This window comes from Notamacropus eugenii, chromosome 1 (genome assembly GCF_028372415.1).
Source record: "Notamacropus eugenii isolate mMacEug1 chromosome 1, mMacEug1.pri_v2, whole genome shotgun sequence".
NCBI lineage: Eukaryota > Metazoa > Chordata > Mammalia > Diprotodontia > Macropodidae > Notamacropus > Notamacropus eugenii.
In genome coordinates, this window is record NC_092872.1 from 496,040,781 (window position 1) to 496,061,970 (window position 21,190).

Consider the following 21,190-nt stretch of genomic DNA (forward strand, 5'->3'; position numbering starts at 1 on the left):
GGGAAAGTCCACTTTAGATTCAGGGACTACTACCCTCTAACTACAAAAATGTTTTTCAATCACCTCATTCTAGGTGGGGCATCCTTTCAGGGACCTATGATGTCATCAGCATGTGCTCCTTCCATTCACTCAGATAACAATCTCAGTCGCTTAAAGGATCACAGATTGAGAGCTGTAAGGGACCTGAGAGATCATTTAGTCCCAATTTTACAGATGAGTAAACAGGCCCAGAGAAGTTAACCCAGTATGACTAACCCAGTATGTCTTACACGAAGTAAATGGGAAAAAACAGGATTTAGATTAAGGGCCTCTGACTCCAAATCCAAGGCTCTTTCCATTATGATGCAGTGCCACCATTTTTTGCCTTTGTAAAATGCCCATTGCTTGAGGAAAACCATTAACTTCACTGGCCAATAATCTGGTGATGAGCCTCTCTAAACTGTGACAGGCTGGTCCTTGAACAACAGACAGTCTTACTTAACCAGCACTCCAAGTTTTTTATTGGTACCAGAGCTTGGGCCATTTACAGCACAGCCATAAGAACTCAGGGTCATTTTCATGCCACAAGGAGGCATCAAAGTACTGTAGTGGAATTTCATGAGGTTGTCTCAAAAAAAAAAAATATTTATATTAGGCTTAGGATCAGAGAATCTCAGAGCTGAAAAGGACCTGAGAGGTCAACTGCTCTCCCAAGTATGAATCCTACCTACAATCCAGCCTCTACTTAGAGACTTCCAGTGACGGAGAGAGATCGTTGCCTACCACTGTAGCCCGTGCCACATTAGGATAACTGAACCTCCCCTGCTAAAGCAATGAGGTCCCAGAACATACACACACACACACACACACACACACACACACACAGAGCAACATTTGATGAGCCATGTTCCTAACTGCAATCAAGGCGAAGCAAGAATTTGTGTTAGTCATCTCTCATCACTGATGAGATGGCTAGAGCCTAACATTCCCTATAAAACTTTGGGCCAGAAAGACCCAAAATGTGTGGCAGTGACCTTCCATTCAATCACCTAAGATGGATTAGCTTCCTTCAAGGCACAATGGTAAGAGAAGACCCTAACAGCTATACCTATAGGCACAGGGACTACCCATTCTGACTCAATCTTCACAACCTTTTATGTGCCTGACCTGTAGCTCAGGCTGAAACATGCACAGGCCAACCTCAGGGGGCAAATGGGACTCAACAGAAACCTCAGAAAAACCTGGGCCTAAGAGGTCAGTAGCTTGGGAAATACTGGGTTTTGATAAAATTTCCATGCTACCCCAAAAAACATTTCATCCAATTTCTCTTTTCCATGCCACCCTATCTCCTCTCTCCTGTGTGTATACATACATGCGTACATCTATACTCATGTGTGTATGCGTGTATACACAAAAACATGCATGTTTGTATACATATGTACACATGTAAATATATACACACACATATATATTCCTCACATGCAGGTTGGGCCAATTGTGACAGGCTCACAAACCATAGCTTCCTTCCAGCCCTAAACTGCCGAGGATACAACAGCTGCTGGAAAATGCCAACTCCAGCCCAATTTCCTGCCTGACACAATGGCTGAAACTCCAGACACTTCCTCATATTAATGGTTCCTCCAGGACCAGAGCTTACGTGTCATATGTCAGGAGAAGGGCAGCAGCCTTCTCAGCCTTGGGCAAGCTAAAAAAGGGTTGCTCCTGGATTCTGCCAGCATTTCCAGGCATTCTCTGGGAGACTGTGTGGGCAACTTCTAGGGCCTGGGAAAGTGCTCCCCATCCTAGTGCCCCTGTTCAAATAAACCCTGTCCATTTGTGATGATCTGACTTTTCCTGGCCAAAAGATGTTTCTAGGATGCCCTGGCATTCTAGAACAAGATGTGGTTTATGCTCTACAGTCTGCAGAGCTATCGAAGAAACGGGATCCTGGAGAACCACAAACTTCACTGAGGCTCAGGCGGACTCCATTTCCCAATCTCCCTGTGAATTCATTAGGTGGTTTTTCCCCCCTCTCCCAGCCTGTTCATTGCTTGGATTCTGGAGCAATGCTGTGGTCCAAAAGCAAACCACAAAATGAGGGGAAGCAAGCCACTTGGATCATCTACACCTAGATAATCTGCCACTGGAAAAATTAAAAAGGCATTACTTTGCAAGATGACCAAAACCATTCACTGCCCTTGCTCCTAAATCAGGAACTGGCCAACAAGTCAACATGAGGACTAAGTCCTCATATAGCTCCAACTCTGAAACCAGTATAGCACTGAGTAGAATGAATGCAGGTAGTGCATTGTTAAGGAGTCGCTCTCTCATTTCCTGAAACCAGAGCAGGCAATAAGAACCTGAAGGTGTCCAGGACAAACAGGGACTGCAGAAATACTCAGGACAGCCATACAAGTCTGCTGTCCTCATCCCCACCTTTTTGTGGCTTCCTCTCTGCCAGAGATTGGGGTTTGGGAACTGGCACACGGCCTGCCTTTCTGCAACTTCTGGTGGCAAAACCTATTCTAACTTGGCCTTTCAATGCAAATTTCCTCGTGTTATTTAAATACACTTGTTTTCTTAAGGAACCTGGTCACTATCTCCAAGGTGATATTGAATTAAACTGAGTAAGTTTCATGTGAAGGGCCTGAATATTCTAAATACTTTATTCTTTGTAAGATTCTACTCCTGCCCATGAAGCCTTTATACAGTCTCGCCTGGCAAATTCACAGAAAGCTGTTGGGCTTCCTCAGAGCTCAGCAAAGTTGTCAGGTAGCCCATCACTAGCAGCTCATGTTCATGGTCTGCTCACATGACTAGATCCTTTTCTAACACCATATGCTACTGCTACTCTGCCTGTCCTGGGCAGCAGCTTTGGGGCCTCCTGTTGTAAGAAGAGTAGCAGAGATGTCAGCTTTCTCACAGAGCGGGTGGTCTCACTGTTGCACAGGCAAAGGCTGCCCAGAACGGTCTAATTTCTAACACATTGGTGGAGGTTCTGAGTATCCCCACATGTCAGTTTTCCTTCTATGTTGCTTCTCTTGAAAAATCTTGGAGCTGTGCATTTCAGGACCACATTACTCAGGACACAGCTCTGATAACTTCTATTACGAATAACATACCACATTTGCCACACTAAAGAGGCATTTTCCAATGTAGGCTCTACAAAAGCAGGAAATCCAGAAGGGAAATGAAACAATCTACCTATGTATGATCTCTTCCTCTCTCTCTCTCTGTGACACGCACACACACACACACACACACACCCATGAAACAATCTACCTATGTATGATCTCTTCCTCTCTCTCTCTGTCACATACACACACACACCCACCCATGAAACAATCTACCTATGTATGATCTCTCCCTTTCTCCTCTGACACACACACACAGACACACACACACACACACACACACACTCTCTCTCACACCCCTACCTGCCCAGCTCTACCAGTCCCTAACTACCCATTTCTGATTTTAAGGGAAGGGAAAAGCACAGATGGAAAAATGAAATTTCTGATACTTGAGATTTCTATAATATTACTTCTGTGGCAGAGGAGCAATGGACAAACTGATTCCCCAAGTCCTCTGCACATAATGCATGGCCTCCAAGATATATGTGTTCTCATATGGACAGAAAGGCCAAAATAAGTATCCAGAACAGCTGCCAGGTTGGTCTATCCAAACAGAACTTGTACAAGGGGCCAACAGAATCTCTTCTTGGACCCCAGAATAAGACTCCTTGAATCCAAGCCACCCAGCCAGGCTGCAGCACACAGGTTCCCTCGCATTCACTCTGATTGCAGTAAGAGTCCTGGAGATTCAATCTTTTCTGAATTAACAAGAATTCAGCCCAAAGCTTGTTGGGATGTGGTGTACAACTGGGGCAGCAGGGCCTGTCCAGGCTTAGAAACAGGAAAGCTGGCATGCCCTGACTGCAGGACATACTGCGCCCCAGATGAGGTGCTTTATAAGCTCTTGGAATCACAGACTCAGACACATCAAGGAATTGCAAAAGGGCAGAGTAATGGCAGAAAGTGACAAAAAGAAAATGTTTATTATTACTTGGAAGAAAACAAATAATGATACATACTGGAATGAGACCATTGAAATGGCCAGGCTGCGTGGACAGACTCTCTGCTCACCCTCCGGGAGCCCCTAACAGCTGATGGATTTCAGTGGAGCATATGTGGAGGTCGAGGTTAAGCCTTCAGCACAGCAGCGCCCTGCTCTTGGATATGTTCATGACAAAGGAAACTTGGGGATGACAGCATAGAACTGCTTTAGAAGCTAGAGAACGTGAGGGTGGACCCATCCTGGCTCAGTGGTTGCTGTCCCATTCTGCAAAGTCTCAACAGAACTGTAAGAAATTAAGAAAATGTCAATGCCGTCCTATCCAAAGTCTCCCCATAGCCAGAGTATTCAGGTCCAGGCCTGAGGGAAGCTTCACAGTTCACTGGGTGATTTGGTACAATTCACGCCCCAGCACAAGGAGCCACAGGTACCAGAGAAGTGATCCCTTTGATTAGGGGCAGTACATCTGCTCCATCCCACAGGAGGAAACCGCTGAGACAGCTGAGAAAAGAGGCACATGATCAACTCCTAATCAAACCTTAAACTGACTAGGTGACTGGCCAAAAAGCATGAAGAAAAAAAAAAGGCACAGTCTTTGCCATTTGGGAATGGACAACTCTCATTACACGTATGAAATTCTCGCCTGCTTTCTGAGAAGCTGACTATAACGGTGACAACCTGGAAAAATAGGGGGGCATTTGGAAACTGCAGATCAGAGCAGGATAAGGGCCTAGAGTTTCCTGGATCTGACATTAGCCAATCTGCAAATGTGAGCTAGCCCTGAGAAACCAAGCTGCCACACCATGGGCTCTAGTATTTCAAGGATAAGAACTGGGAGGACAAGGTTTGGGTAACAACAGGGAGAAGAAAAGAGAGGAAGGGAATAAAGCATTTCACCTGGGGCTGTAATCTATGCAAAAGAATGAGAAAAAGAGTATTTGAGTGAGTAACACACATATGTCTATGTCAATGCAAGAACACAGTTTCTGGATATGACAGTAAAAGGATGTAACCCAGCCCAGGAAACAAAATGTGGTGTGTGTCTGTGTCTGTGTGTGTGTATGTCTGTGTCTGCGTGTGTGTGCATGCACGTGTGTGTGTGTGTGTGTAGAGATACAGACAGATATATGTGTGCATATGTATACATGTTTGTGTATGTATAAATGCATATATATGCCATAGAGTGACTATCAGATAGACAGATATCCCCATTAGACTGTGGAGCTAATAACCCAGGGCAACGTAAAGGGAAAGGGTGGCCAGCAGCACTGGGCCCTGACCTTCAGGGCCAGGCTCTTAGGGGGACTTCCAGCTCTCAATTATTGGCCCTCCCTCATACTCACCTACCCCACCCCACCCCACCCTACCCTAGCCCTAGCTATATGGGCAAAAGAGACCAAAGTCATCTTTTATAGCTGAGACAAGCTACACACACAAATACTAATATAAATACAAGGGGAAATTTAGATGATGTGAAAACAAAAGATAAACAATAAAAATTTATTTTTAAAAATACTATTATGAAGTGACCCAGATGTATGAGACAGGGAAACCCACATGAATGGACCTAGCCCTGAGGCCTGGTCACCCTCATCTAGGAAACTGACCTCTACTGTTCCTCAGTGACAAGGACTCTGAGGAGCCAGATGTGGTGGGACATGTCTGCAATCCCTGCTACTGAGGAAGCTGGGAGGTGGGGGAAGAGGTGTTTGAAGATTATTCACATAGTTCATGTCCTATGATCCCAGACACCTCTGGGATCTTAATAAATGAAATGATATGTCCTACCTTCCAACGGTTTCCACACTCATTGCAGACAACAAAGGTGGTCATAGGTTCATCAGAGCTTCGAGTCTGAACCTATGGGAATGGAGAGAAAAGAAAGGAGAATCACAATACATTCTATGCTATACATGCAATATTTCCCCAAGGTGATCACTGTGGGCTGCCAAAGCACCAGTGGACAAAATACCAGTCACACATGCTAAAGGGAAGATCAGATTTTACTGAAGGTCACGAATTTATTAAAAAGCTTTACTCCATTTTTAGTTATAATATTAATAGACAGTACCACTTTCACCCTCTTCCTTTCCACTTAACATGAGATAGAAAACTATAACTATGGCACAAGAGGGGAATGAATTAAAGGAAATTGGATTTCTAATCCTGGTTTTGCCGCTGGCTTGCTGTGTTACCCTGGGGAAGATTGATATCTCTTTGCCCAAGTTCCCCACTGTAAAATGTACTTCAGATCCCTGCCTTTTCCCACCTCACAGGAAGGCTGAAAGGATCACAGAGATAATGTCTGCAAAGTACTTGGCTCTTCAGGAAGAAAAATGATCCATAAATCAAGATATTTGTGATCACTACTAGAAAAAACATCAACTGTCCCTGGGTACCAATCCCCTTCTGACCTACCCACCTTGAGCTCAGAAACAGATCTGCCCTGGTCCCTGAGTGACCCTCTGCTCCCATTCTGCCGGGGACAGGGGTGAGCTTAGTTTCTATTGAGAGTAAGACTTTCCATGCCAAGAAAGTTCAACTAGACAAGATTCATCCTTTCTTTGAAGAAGTCATGCTATTTGAGGGTAACCTTACATTTGTTTCATCATCTGGAGTTCTGGAATAGCTAAAGAAAAGGAGACAGTATATTTCTGTAATGCTAGAAATGTTTGATATTATGATCAGGCTGGTCTAACTGCCAACTTCAGGCCTGAAAAGCTTTTAATGGGAATTTCTGTGCAGATGAGGGATTTTCATGTTTAATAGGTTCTAAAATCTAAATCTGAACTGCAGGGAATGTGGAAAAGAGATTGGGAACATGGTCAGACATTCAACATATCCTCAAATTCCCATTTCACTGGATGAAAGAGTTGATATTTGCATTTTTTTTTTTATGTCAAAGACCCATCTGAATAAATTCTCTGACTGCCATCTCTTTCCATTTTAGGAACTGGAAGATAGATAGAGACCCCTAAATTTCTCCCTCCTGAAGGCCCATTGGCTCTTGTACCTTCCTTTACCCATATGAGTCAAGCTTCTTGCTGGAAAAAAGAACAAGGTAATAAGTAAATTTAGTATTCTCACTCAAACACTAAGTCTCATAAGCAACCAATTATTCCAATGTAACACAAACCAAACCAACCTAGTTACTACTAATAAAGCTGTCTGAATCCTCTAGGGGGAAGAAAAAAAATGTTAATTTTCCAAGTACAAATGACAGGCAGGAGAAGATTGTCTTGGGAAGGAGGGAGAGTAAATCTGTAAGTGCTTGCACAAACACTGACATTTTAGTTTCCACACTGCCTGAAATAAGCTTACATTTTTACTTCTCTGCCTTAGCTGCTGCCCTGACACTCTTGTCTCTTACCTTTGTGCTTTCAAGGGCTTCCCAACATCTCTTTGGAATCCAAATGTTCTCTTGGGCTCCCCCAACCTCTTGACCACGAGTATCTTCCACTTCCATGTTCGAGGGTTCTCTCTCTCCCCTCCTGCCGCTGCACCAGGGAGCTCAGTATGGCCTCTTGTGCAGGCCATACTGCAGGTGCTAGCCTCCCCGGCCAGCATCTTCACTCTTCCATGTGCACCCCTACTGGTTGAACACTCTTCCTATTACAATGCACCCAACCTTCAAAACGATGGGGCATTTATGTACTCCCCCACCCAACCAAAGAATCACAGTTTACTTGAGACTAAGAGTTTCACCTGAGAAAATAACCACAGAACTTGAATCATAAAATCATACTATTTTAGAGCTGGAAGCACCTTAGAAGTCAGCTAGTCCAACTCTCACATTTTAGAGATGAGGAAAATGAAGCCATGAGATGGTATGTGACTTGCCCAAGGTGACACAGCCAAGTTATTGGGAGAGCCAGGACTAGAACCCAGGTCTCCTGACTCCCAGTCCAGTGCTCTTTTCACCATCTCTCAAGTTCCGTGAGGGCAGGGACATCTTGTTTTTGAATCTGTATACTCTGTGCCTAGCACAACACTTGGCAATAGAAGGCATTTTAAAAGTGTAATAAATGTTCATTAAATTGAATGGAAAATGGCACAAGACTACCTAATTCTAGAAGGGGAATGGAATAAAGGTTTTCCCTTTTAGAAGTTTCAGATGACTCACCCGAGTACCAGGTTCAAATTTGATTGAATACAAGTTGTAAGTAAAACAAAGCCATATCAAGACATCGTTGCATTAGCCACTTCACATTAGCCACTTCACCGTGTGACATTCACTCTGAAGAGTCCAAAGGTACAGTATCTTTATCCCTACTTTTCTTCTCTTCTCCTGTTATGTATCTTGGACACAACAAGATATCTGCAACAATTCAGCTATAATCTGGGTTCTAAAAACAGTATTCGTGCACATAAACCACTTCTACGTAAAAAGTTATGTCATAAAGGACAGCATCGACTACCATGGAAAATAATCACTTTACCAATTTGAACTGAAGGTACTGTGTGCCTGCTATACAAGGAACAAAGGATCTACTCAGGAAAGCAAGGGAGTTTTAAGGTATCCTCATGAGCTAGCTCTCTGGAGCAGCAAGACTGAGGACTCATCAGATAAGGAGAAGAAAAGGTAGGAAGGACCCAGACACTCTCATTAGCCCTTCTTCAAACCAAAAGCACATATTGAAAGCTCCAATTCCCCTTTCCCTCCTAAGGACATAGACCAGTACTATGAGTGGAAGTGCAAGATCTGATTGTAACTCTAACAACAGATCTTCCCCCCAATCCTTTAATGGAAAAAAAATTCTAACTGAACAGGAGACTACAAGCCTGCAAAACAGATAAGAGCAGTTTTACTAAAGCTATCAAAATCCTAAGTGCTTAGAATAATCTAAGTGCTTAGATTACACACTTGCATTCTTAAAAGCCAGAACAATCTATTGCTTTTACCATCAATAAAGTAGCAAGGCCCTTCCCCCTTACATCTGCCACTCAGTTCCAAGAGTCATACCCAATCACAGCCTTGAAAACTTGTGCTAAGTATGAAGATACTAACCTGAGTATAAGTGCAATTCTTTTTCTTGCACTTTCCACAGGTAAAAAGATCTGTCTGGGTGCCCCCTGTCTTTGCCATCTGATGTTCTCGGATGGCTTCCTTGGTCATGGCTTTCCTGATCTCCTTTAGTTCGTTACTGGCCATTTCCTGTAAGGAAAGAAAAACATCAGTGCTTAAAGCAACTCTAGAATCCAAGTTCTGATAACATGAAATGAATTGCATGTTATATGCTTCTGTATGCTACAGATAACAATATAGTTACAAAAAAAGCCCAGTATTTTTAGCTGAAACCTGGGCATTATAGATTTATTCACCATGCTAACTTTTATGGAAGAGAAAAGGTTATCTCCACATGAATTTCAGCAAGAGTGATCACAACATAGCAGGGATCATTTGGGGATCTTTGAGGAAGCAGCTGTGGTATAACAGAAAAAAAACAATGGATTTCCAGTCAGAGGATCTGGTCTCTGCCCATTATTACCTATGCAATCCTGAATCTGTCAGTTACTTAACCTCTAAGGCCTCAGATTCCTTGTCAATAATATCAAAAGATGGGACAAGGGGATCTCTTAAAGCCATCTTGTCCTCAATCCTGTGAATCATGGATTCTCAGAGTTGGAAGGAACCTCAGAAGTAATCTAAGCTAATCTGGCCCTAAACAAGAACCTCCTCTTCTGACATCACTCACAAATCCTCTATCAGCCTCTGCTTAAGGATGTCTAGGGAAAGGGAGCTCCCAACTTTCTTTACTGCTGACTGCTCTTCCGGATAGCTTTAATTATTAGAAAGTTCTCCCCAAATCAAGTCAAAATGCGTCTCTCTTCATCTTCCATTCATTGTTTCTAGCTGTGCCCTCAGGGATCAAACTGAACAAGTTTATGTGTCTTCCAAGTGACAGCCCTTCAGATATGTAAGGATAACTATTATGTTCCCCACCCCCTGAAAATCTTCTCCTCTCTAGGCTGAACACTACCAGTTACTTTCATCAGTCTTCACATAGCATGATCTCTAAAACCCTTCATGCTTAAGAAGCATCTATTAAGATCAGGCTACTCACTATGTGAATAATCCTATACTTCTCATAATATTTGCTTTATATTCTCTGCCTTATAGATCAAAGAATATAAAAAATCTACAGAGGAAATCAGCATATTTAGCAAGTTGCTCAGAAAAGGCAGTCTAACACATGATAACACTAAAATTATTAAAGGACATTAAGGCAGAGACCCAGAAATCTACTGGAGCTACAGAATGGGGTCAAGTAGCAACTTAGCAGCACTGAAGGATAGAGAGCAATTCCCAGCCACTTTTTAATCACCATCCATTGTCATCTGTTTAATTTCACAATGTCCTCTCCTCTTGTTCTTTCTCAAAGAGCTACATGTTTTATAAAATATCTAGAGACTAAAAATTAATTTTGAGACATCTTTGAGAATTTAACAACTCTCTTTGAGATTCTTGACACAATTCCTAAAGTGTTAAACCCAGGATGAGCAATTACTGCTATGAACTTTTAATGACTATTGGACTTTTCTTTCCATTTGCTTAAAAAAACTGTTCATTTTTTCATGCATTTATCTCTCCCTCTCAATACCAACCTCCCCCATTGAACAACAATTAACAGAAAAAACAAAAATAAAACTTTTTTCATAAGTATACAGCCCAGCAATGCTGTCCCTGAAAATGTATGTCTCTTTCTACATTTTAAGTATATCACCTCTTTAGCAAGAGGTGATCTACTTTCCTTTTCAACCTAGTAATATTTACAAATTTTACTAAAAATTTTAAAATACAAAGGTCTGAGAAATACAATGAACTTTAGAGTTGGAAAGGATTCCCCCACTAAGGTCATCTAATCCAACATACTTGAATACAAATCATGTCAACAATTATACTGACAAATGGTCATCCAATCTCTGTTTCAAAACCTCCATTAAGAAGGACACCCCCGTAGCCTTTATTTTTGGATAGTTCCAATTGCTAGAGAGTTTTCTTTACACTGAGCTAAATCATGCCTGTTTGCAACTTTCACCTGCTGATCCTCCTTCTGCCCTCAGAGGTCAAGCAGAATGGTTCTAATTCCCATTCCAGGTGAGAGCCTTTCAAATACTTAAAGACAGGTACTAGTTTCCCTTTTTCAGTCTAAACAATACCACTTCCTTTAACAGAGCCTCAGTTCTCTGTTCATGCTCCTCTACAAACCCTAGTTTGAAAAGTCATTCCTAAAATATGGCTCCCAGAAGTGAACAGGATTCCAAGACGCAGACTGCCCAGGACAGACTATAACATGACTCTCAATTCTCTCCTAACAGACACTGATGCCTCTATTAATATATCCCAAGGCTGTTAGTTTTTTTTGGCTACCATGTCACACACTGATGTTGAATTTACAGGTCCACTAAAATGTCCAAATCTTTTTTTATATAGCACAATATATATAGCACTATATGTAGCACAAATCTTTTTTTAATATAACACAATGTTGAGCATATATTGGTGCTTAATAAATGCCTGGTGATTATCTAGCCATGCCTCTGCAATCCCATAATTGATTGTTTTTAACCCAAATGTAGCATCCCACATTTATCTCAATTAAAACTCATCTTATTAGATGGGAATCATTGTTCTATAGCCTACTGAGAGTTTTTTGGATCCTAACGAAGTCATCCAATGTATTAGCTATCCCTCTTAGCATCGTGTTATATTTAAATTTTATAAGCATACTATTTATATTTCTCCATCTCTGTCAATGATTAAACAAAAAGGTAAACAGCACAAACTGTCCCTGGGTAAACCCTAGGCCATTCCACTGCCTCTTAAATAGATGCCTAAGAAGACAAATTAAGTTTCTACTACTAATTTCTATCCTTTATGAGCAAAATGGTCTAGAATAGAGGTATCACACTCTAAGCCTCAAGTGCTCAGATAATGTTACTTGGTGGTTTTCTAAGTCAATGTGAGGCCCACAGAGATCCATTTCTATTTTGAGTTTGACATCACTGGTCTAAAACAAGAGACATCCCTAAACCCTTTTTAAAAACTGGTAAAGGGAAAAAAGTGTAATTCCCTTCCCCTGCTATGTATTCAATACTTCAAAAAATATATGCTGAATTATTCCTCTAAATACCACATCAATGCTATTCATGGTAACAGCAGCATCTTCATACTGCCCTAGGCTAGGCACTATTGGGAGTTATCAAAGAAGACACAGTGCTAGCTTTCATTGGGCCTGTCTTAACTTCCATGGTCCAACATCAGCAAAAAAAAAAAACCTCACACTACAGTACTTTCTCTGAATTTCACGGGGTCTTTTCTCCAAAAGCTGCGGAAAGGCCTACTTGGCTAAGGATTCTCACGGTAACTAAGAGCCTGGCTGATTACACTGCAATAGGAACTCTGTGGATAATCTACCATCAAGTGTTATTTTATGTGAACAGCAATAGGGCCAATCTTCCAGGGGGGAAAGTGGAATTGAGAGAGTTTAGTATCTCACCTCAGAGGTCATCACAGCAATCTGTTCTGGTGTGATTGCTCCACACAAAACGTTCTTTCTCAAGTCAGGGTTTTTAGAGTCCTTCAGGTTGGAGATCCGGCTTCTCACTCGGTTTTTGTACTTCATATCTGTATTCTTGACATCTTGGTAGATATGTACAAGCATATTTAAGGATTTATACGGTGAAGAGAAACTTCCTGCCTCAGCAATCAAAGGATCAATGCCTTCTAGAATAAGGATCTCCAAATGCTCTTTGGTGTATCTGACATTCAAAATGTTAACAAAATCTTCTATAAACCTATTTATACACCAGCATCAGGGTTATAGGAGATAATTCATCACCCCAAACAGGCTCTTACTGGAAGAAGAAAGGATGTGCCATAAACAAGCAGTAAAGACATTTCTGGAAAGCCAGTTTAAGGTCAAGAAGCAAAAGAAAAGAGAGCACATGTCCACTCGTACGACAGAAGAAACGCAGCAAAAATAAATAGTTTATAATACAAATTATGCTCTATCCCCCTCAGGTTCTGCTGTTATACTTTCTGCCAACAAGGAAGGCGACAAAAATATTGCCGATGTTTTCAATGATCATATATTAGTTTAACTATCCATAAAAAGATATCTAAGAGTCACACAAGACCAACTTTACCTACCACACAAAATAATAATAATATACTATCATTATTCTTATCTATTTCAATGGAACTCAGATAGAAAGAGTCTTGGACAAGTCAATATCCTGCTTTTCTTTTACATTTGACATTTTACAAGTTGCCTTGTTGGATAAAATGCCTACTTTTTGTTACTAAATAAAAGTATTCTGTAAGTTCAGTGAAAGCATTTTTAGTACAACTCCAGCAGCAAACAGGATGCTATGAATGCAAAGCACCTCAGTCATCTCCCACATGGTTTTGAGTTCTTCTGTTAGGTCTATATGGTTTAAAAGTTACTCATATTCTTCAAACTAAGTGAAATGATACTCCAGTATTATAATATCTATTAAAAACACTTCTTAAATCTGTGGGATAAGTAGTTCTATCAGCAATTTGAGGGAAAGTTTTTGTTTGAGATGTTGCACTGGTTCCGGGAAAGTTTATGTGATAAATTCTCAAAGACATCTGGGTGCCTGTAACTTGTAGTGTGGGGATCTGTTGCCTGCTAGGTTATAAAGGATAACAAACTTCTAATGGGTAATTCTGGCCACTTAATTTTTTTCTAGGTATCCAGCAGATGTTAAATTTTTGTAGCCTGCAATGATATTGCTGCAGTTTCCTTGCAAAGTATGCATCAGTCACTAAGTCCAAACTCCTTCAAAATGGCATTTCAGGACACAAGGAAATAGTAAGATGCCAAGCAAGATACCAGCTTCAAAACCTGGGCACTTAACCAACGCCCTAAAAGGTATAATCAAGTGGCCAAAATTAAACACCAGAAGCAAACTATCTCTCAAAAACTAGCAGACAGCAGATCGGTGCACTACAAACACAGATGTCCAAATATCTTTGAAAATTCAAAAAATAAACTGCTTAAAAATAAATGCAAAATCTTGTCACAGTCAAAACCTTTGTTCGCAATCACCTAGACGTGACTCTGACCCCTAAATGTTAAGAACAATACTTTTTTTTAATGTTTGTTTATTTATTTTTAGTTTTCAACATTCATTTCCATAAAATTTTGAGTTCCAAATTTTCTCCCCATCTCTCCCCACCCCCACCCCAAAACACCATGCATTCTGATTATCCCTTCCCCCAATCTGCCCTTCCTTCTAACACTCCTCCCTTTCCTTATCCCCATCTTCTCTCTTTTCTTGTAGGGCAAGATAACTTTCTATACCCCATTGCCTGTATTTCTTATTTCCCAGTTGTATGCAAAAACAATTCTCAACATTTGTTCCTAAAACTTTTGAGTTCCAACTTCTCTCCCTTCCTCCCTCCCCACCCATCCCCACTGAGAAGGCAAGCAATTCAATATAGGCTATACGTGTGTAGTTTTGCAAAAGACTTCCATAATAGTCATGTTGTGTAAGACTAACTATATCTCCCTCCATCCTATCCTGCCACTATTTCTTCTATTCTCTCTTTTGACCTTGTCCCTCCCCAAAAGTAAGAACAATACCCTTAACAGATGTTGTCATACCAAATACTCATAACCATCAATATATTTAGAATAATAATAGTATACTATACCATAACAATATATTAGCATAATGAAAATAAATAGTAATAATGTGGACAGGGAAGAGTCAAATAACTAGCCAAGCCATGGGGATCTGTCTATAGGAGGAATTGATGACAGCAAACTCAGGACCAAGTGACTTCCACCAGAAATTAGGAGTTAGCTTTAGGAGTCTAGATTCAATGATCTGTTCAAACTATATAAGGAAGTAGTAGAAATTATATGACCCAACTGTTTAATCTGGACAAGAGAAGATTTAGGGAGCATATGATAACTGTGTTCAAGTAACTAAAGGGCCATCATTCTGTCTGGATCTAGACAACAACTTAAGAACAGTGAGTGGAAGTGGGTGGAATCCAACTGTGTGAATACCTAGTAAGACATAAACTGATGGCTAGAATTAGACAGTAGAAGCTTGCTGTCTTTCATGGACTGACAAACTACAAATTCCCACACTACAAATACAGACCTCAAAATATCCTTGAGAACTCAACCAATACACTGTACTGGAACTGAAACCTCATTACAGACTGAACCACCACCCATAATCACCCAGACAGAATTCTGATTTATAAAAATTCAAAAGGAACATTTCAATAGATGTTGCTATACCAAATGATTTGTCATTTCCAAGCTATACAAAGCAAAACACTTTCAAAATGTAAAAATTTAACGAATTTATGTGAGGAAATAAGAAGATAAATGCGCAACCTTATCTTTCTCTATTGGTCCCCTAGGGAATATAGAAGATTTCGTTGAATGTAACTCAACAGATACATAGAATATGTTGAAGCTAGTAAAGACAGAGCATTATCTAGCTCTATACACTTCATCTAAATCACTGGTTTGAATCTCGTGAGTTTTCCTAAGACTTCCTCATCATCTTGTCTGCTACTGGAATTGCAGTGAGGAGGTTTTCAGTGAGTCTAGAGAAAATGAGCCTACATTAACACCTCTATTCAACTATAGAAGGAAGTTATTTTATCTGCATGTGCAATACTTCATAAAACATTAAATATAAAAGAATAACAGCAGGTAGCAACATGGGACTCTACAATCCATCTTTGACACTGCTACAAAATAATCTTCCTAATAAATATATCTAACAATGTCACTCTCCAAATCAAAAATCATACATGGCCCCATATTGTCTACAGGATAAAGCCCAACATTTAAAGTCATCTATAATATCTCCAATCTAGCTTTCCTGATTTTTTGTACTTCATTTGACAATTTAACAAGCATTACTATTCACCTACAGTGTGTCAGGCACTATATGCAAAGCACTAGGGACACAGACACCAAGGACAAAGTTCTTGTCCTCAAGGACCTTACATTCCACTGAAGAAAATAGCATGAGTAGACACAAGTAAGTATAAAGTAAGTCCAATACAAATACAAAGTGATTCTAAGAAAAGGTAGAGCACTAACAAAGGAATTAGGAAATGCCTAAATAGAAGGACACCCGAATTGAGCTTTGAAAGGGGCTGGGAATCTGAAGAAGCACAGACAAGAGCCAGAGGGCATTCCAGGCACGAGGCAAGAATTACATTGTTCTGTATGGAGAATAGAAAGGAGGCTCATTTGTCTAGAATTAACACACACCACCACCCCACTCCACCATGTCTACGAGGGGGAATGATGGGAAATCAGTCTGGACAAATAGGCTGGAACCAGATTGTGAAGTTCTTTAAACATTACAGTTCCAAGTCATGTGACCAAGATGGAGGACATCTTTTCAAAGATTCAAGACCTCTCAAAACTCTCCAAAATAAGAATCATGTGGAAGAGATAAAGCAATTTCAGCTGCCTCCACCACCTAGGACACCTGATGAGATAGGATCCAGAGAATTAACCACAGAGAAATCTAACCCTTAATCCCTAACTCAGTACCCTCTACCCCACAACTCACCCTGCTTATGGAAGGGCTGCTCAAGTTGAATCATGGGCTTGCAGCAGAACTGTATTCTAAACCCTCCCTCCCCCAGTGCCACAGAAAACCAAAAATCAATATGGATTCATTGGAACAGCAATGTGGCAGTGCTCTGTACAACAGAGCTCAGCTAGGAATCAAGGAACAGAGGAAACTGGGGCGTGTGTCTGTGTGTGTGTGTGTGTGTGTGTGTCTGTGTGTGTGTGTGTCTGTGTGTGTGTGTGTCTGTGTGTGTGTGTCTGTGTATGTGGCACTCCACTAAGCCTGAAGGAAAGAGTCCAGTATCCAGCTGGGTAATAACAGGATAGAATATAGCCTCCAAATTAGCCAAAACAGTCCAAAGACCTAAGAAAAACATTGCAAGATAAAGAAAAATGAATCAAGACCTGATGACTCACAGTACCCTGTGAATTCCCAAGAGAACGTGGAATAAAGAGTAAAATGTTCTGCAAGTTTGGAAGAAAAATGGGGATTATAAAAATGGAATTTACGATTTACACAGCAGAAATAATTGGAAAAACAGAAAAACTCAAGTCCACAGTCTCAGCGAGTCTCACCAAAGAAACAAAAGAGAGAATAACCAATTGAGAATGCAAATACAAAGAGTGAAGAATAATCTGGAAGAGAAGCCAAACGCAAAAACATTAAGAGAAAACATGCTCTCCATGCAAGCAAAAGATAATGAACTCAAAGATAGGATGGATAAAGACAACTTAAGGATTACAGGTTTCCCAGAAGTCATGTTAAAAAACCTGAAGAAATAAATACAAGAACACCACCCAGACCTTCTGAACACAGAATACAAAATGCCAAAATAAAGAACCCATAGAAAGATGACCTCCACTGCAGCCCTCTGCTGCAGTGTTCAAGGCATACGGTGGTTAAATGTGGCAGTTCTACTAACAAACAACAAATTCTGCAAATGTTCACACGAAAGACATTCAAAAATAAAGGAAAGGAAATGTGAATAATAACAAGATTATTCTATACTCACCAGAAACACACAAGGGAATAGAATAATATGTTCCAAAGAGCAAAGGAATTCAAAATACAGTCAAAGGTAATACACCCTGCAAATCAGAATATAATCATTAGTAAAAAAAGACAGACTTCAATAAAGGTGTTTTAAACATTTCTAGAAATAAAACCAGACCTGAAAAAATTATTTGTTTTGCAAACACTGCCAACAACAGAAATACAAGAAAGGTAGACAAATGCAGCAACCAAGAACAACAAAATAACAACAGAAAGAACATTAAGAGATTTCATTCTAAAAGTATACAAGGAGCCATGAATGAAAGAAGTCAAACAGAAGTGATGATGGAGAAATAGGTGTGAAACACCATGGCCTAAATCTCACAACCCTCTGTCTACTGGTGAATCAATGCTTTTGTGGAACTTATGGCATCTTTTAAATGGAACTGCTAGAGGCATAGCCCAAGATGCTGGAGTAGCAAGATAGGAAGTTCCTCTCTAAACCTTCTCCAAACAGATCCATAAAGCACAACAGATGACATCTTGATGAAGAAATTCAAGGCAAAGTCAGAGTTGTCATCTTTCCAGCCCAGATCAGCAAGCATGGAGACAGAAAAGTCTTTGAGCACTGGGGATAGAGTCAGAGACAGAGTACAGAGAGAGGATGTACACCAGAACAAAAGAAGGTCCCAGATTTATACTGGGGCACACCAGACCTATACTGGGGCACACCAGACCCATCCCAGGGCACCTTCATGGTGCCAACTAGCAAATTTTTGTCACCCACTATGCAGTTCTGGGTCACAGATTCAGAGTGGAGTAAAGAGTACCCCTCAGCACAGATCCTGGACTGTATATCAAACAAGGAGAAGTTTCAGAAGCAAGCAGCAGCAGTGCAGCTCTAAAGTCTGCAGAAGAATAACCAGGATAGGAACGCCAGTCCAAAAGGAAGTCTATAATTCTGTCAGTCTAAGGCAGCAGACCTCAGCTGGCTGACTGGCACTGAATCAAGTAGCCAGTCTACTGCTGCTCACACCCAAACCCAGGTTAAAAACTCACAGGGTTCAGACCAGGGGGAGAGCAATCAGATTTTATCCTCCAAATGAAAACTCCCAGGAACACTACAGCCAAAATCCATCTAGGTAAAATGCTGGTAGTGAGAGGAGTGATAAGAGAGATGTTGGAATGTAGAATCAATAAGCCTGAGCAACTGACTAGATACAGGGTACGAACTAAATTCCACCACTTTGCACTTGTCCTCATCTCCATGCACTGCCACAGGCCATCACCAATTTCCGAAATACATTGTCTCCTTATCTCCACTTATTGAAATCCTCTTCCTTCAAGCTCCACAATAAATGTCATTCTCCCTCATCCCCCACTCCTCCCAGCCAAACTAATCAATTCACTCCTCAAATTTCCCTAGAGTTCGTTTGGATCTCTCCTTTGATCATATCACATTCCACTTCACATCATATTTCTCTGTATTCATCTTATGTCCACTATGACCTTCCTTTAGACTGCAAGCTCTTGAGAATAAGGACTGGTCCATTTTTCATCTTTGTATCCCAGCATCAAGCACTGGGCCCTGAACATATCAGGAACTTAAGAAACGTGTTACTAAATTAAATTAACTAAAAGATTTATATAAGATGCTAACTTTATAGTCTATTGGCTCCAGATAGGAATGGCCTGAGCTATTGATCACATCTCCCTTAAGACATAATTAAGCTATGCCTCCCTCCCAGGCTGTGGAGCAAGTATGCACCTAAACTCAGCTTCCTTCTTTCAAAGGATATATTCTTCAATCTGGGCAGATAAATGCTCACAGTCCGTACCAATTGCAATATGGTCATCTGTAAACAAAAGAGAGTTCTAAACAACAACCAATGTCAGGAAGGGAAAAAAAAAAATAATAACTTTCTCATTGTGAGAAGCTAATTGAGTTAATCCATCATTTTCCAGAAATAAAGTGATGCTCATAACTTATGGCTGACGCCAAAGCCAAACTGTGTAGCTGATTTACTTCTTAATTCCTTGCCATTTCCACAACCCAGATCTCTCTCAGGGTTATGTTGTCCTCTCTCGACTCTTTCCATCTGTCATGAACAGAAATGACCACAACATAATCAGCCCTTCTAATCAGTTTGGTACTTAAATGAAATATAATCAAAGTCATTACATTTTAAATTGGATTTGGCATCATGACATCAGAAAGTAGGATCCTCTATAATAAAAATTTTATTTGGAGCTTCCAACCAAGAACTCCAAAGTACTTTATAGAAATAAAGACCTTTATATGTTTCACTGGGGTATCCAAGGGTTTTAGTCACCAAATGCCAGAAGAGGAGTTCCTACCTGCATACGTCTCAGGATTCAGGCCTTTCCCTGTTGTGTTTGGGAGGAATGGGGAATTTTTAGGATCCCACGTTAGGGAAACTTCTGTGGCCACACCCTCCAGTTATCTTCCAATTATCTACTTCTCTTCACTTACTGTCTGTCTGAAGGGCTGCTGTCAGCATTTCTCGACATTTATTACGAACAGCATCACAGGTGATGGGAATGGGAGGAAAGGTGGTAATTTTCGGAGTGGACAGAGTCCTCGGTGGGTCTTGTTTTTTGTTGGAGCTGAAAAAGAAATTTTGTCAGAATGTTTTGGTTGAGACAACCACAGACAACTCAATGGAATAGAGATGTATGACTTAAGGAATAACAGCAAGTGAGTTAAATAAAAACTAAAGCTGTTTGTTGTTCAGTTGTTTTTCAGTTTTGTCCGGCTCTTTGTGACCTCATCTGGGGTTTTCTTGGCAAAGATACAGGAGTGGTTCGCTGCTTCCTTCTCCAGCTCATTTTCCAGATGAGGAAACTAAGGCAAACAGGGTTAAGTGACTTGCCCAGGGTCATACAGCTGGTAAGTCTCTGAAGGAGGATCTCAGTGTCTCAGGGAGATGAGTCTTTCTGACCCCTGGTCCAGTGGTCTATCCATTGTACCACACAGCTGCCCAAAAACTAATGAAAGCACACCAAATTTATTTCCAGTTCAAAATTCCCATTCAATACAGTCAAAGGATATTAGTAGTTAGTTTTCAAAGGAAGAAATCCAAGTTTTCAACAACCATATTTTTTAAATGCTCCAAATCACTAATTAGAGAAATGCAAATTAAAGCAATTGAGTTCCTACCTCATTTCATCAGATTGGCAAAGATCATGAAAAGAAAGATAATTGTTGGAGTGAATTTGTCCAGGCATTCTGGAAAGCAATTTGGAATTATGCCCAAAAAAAGTCCCTAAATTATGCATTACTTGGGAGAGGGAGGGAGTCTGTGAATTTTTTTTTTTGATGTTTTCAAAACAAAAGGTTCTCATGGTCAAACAGGTCTAATTTAGAAGAATGGCTTGATTAGTGATGAGATCATTTTTAAGAGGAAAACAAAAAAAATAGGTTTTAAAAACATACCACTCAGCCTATATGATTCCCTTGGCAAAAGGGCTGAAAATTGACAATGTCACAAAAGTAAAATAACTGGTAAACAGCTCTGCTAGACAAACCAGA

The 21,190-nt window shown here is 40.6% G+C and overlaps 1 protein-coding gene across 6 annotated transcripts in view; it reads right to left on the reverse strand.

The window, feature by feature from the left end:
• Nucleotides 1-4,017: 4,017 nt before the first annotated feature.
• TCEA2 (transcription elongation factor A2) overlaps nt 4,018-21,190 on the reverse strand; it is a 98,771-nt gene continuing 81,598 nt past the window's right edge. For 3 of the 6 annotated variants that reach the window (XM_072633226.1, XM_072633224.1, XM_072633222.1), the window contains exons 5-10: nt 20,132-20,265; nt 19,437-19,493; nt 12,555-12,709; nt 9,062-9,208; nt 5,842-5,913; nt 4,018-4,339 (exon numbers count right to left, since the gene is read on the reverse strand). In XM_072633226.1, coding sequence (XP_072489327.1) covers nt 4,331-4,339; nt 5,842-5,913; nt 9,062-9,208; nt 12,555-12,709; nt 19,437-19,493; nt 20,132-20,265 — 574 coding nt within the window. In that variant the 3' untranslated portion in view covers nt 4,018-4,330. Of the gene's footprint in view, nt 4,340-5,841; nt 5,914-9,061; nt 9,209-12,554; nt 12,710-19,431; nt 19,494-20,131; nt 20,266-21,190 lie in introns of all 6 variants that reach the window. The other 3 variants (XM_072633225.1, XM_072633223.1, XM_072633221.1) reach the window with 1 other exon arrangement.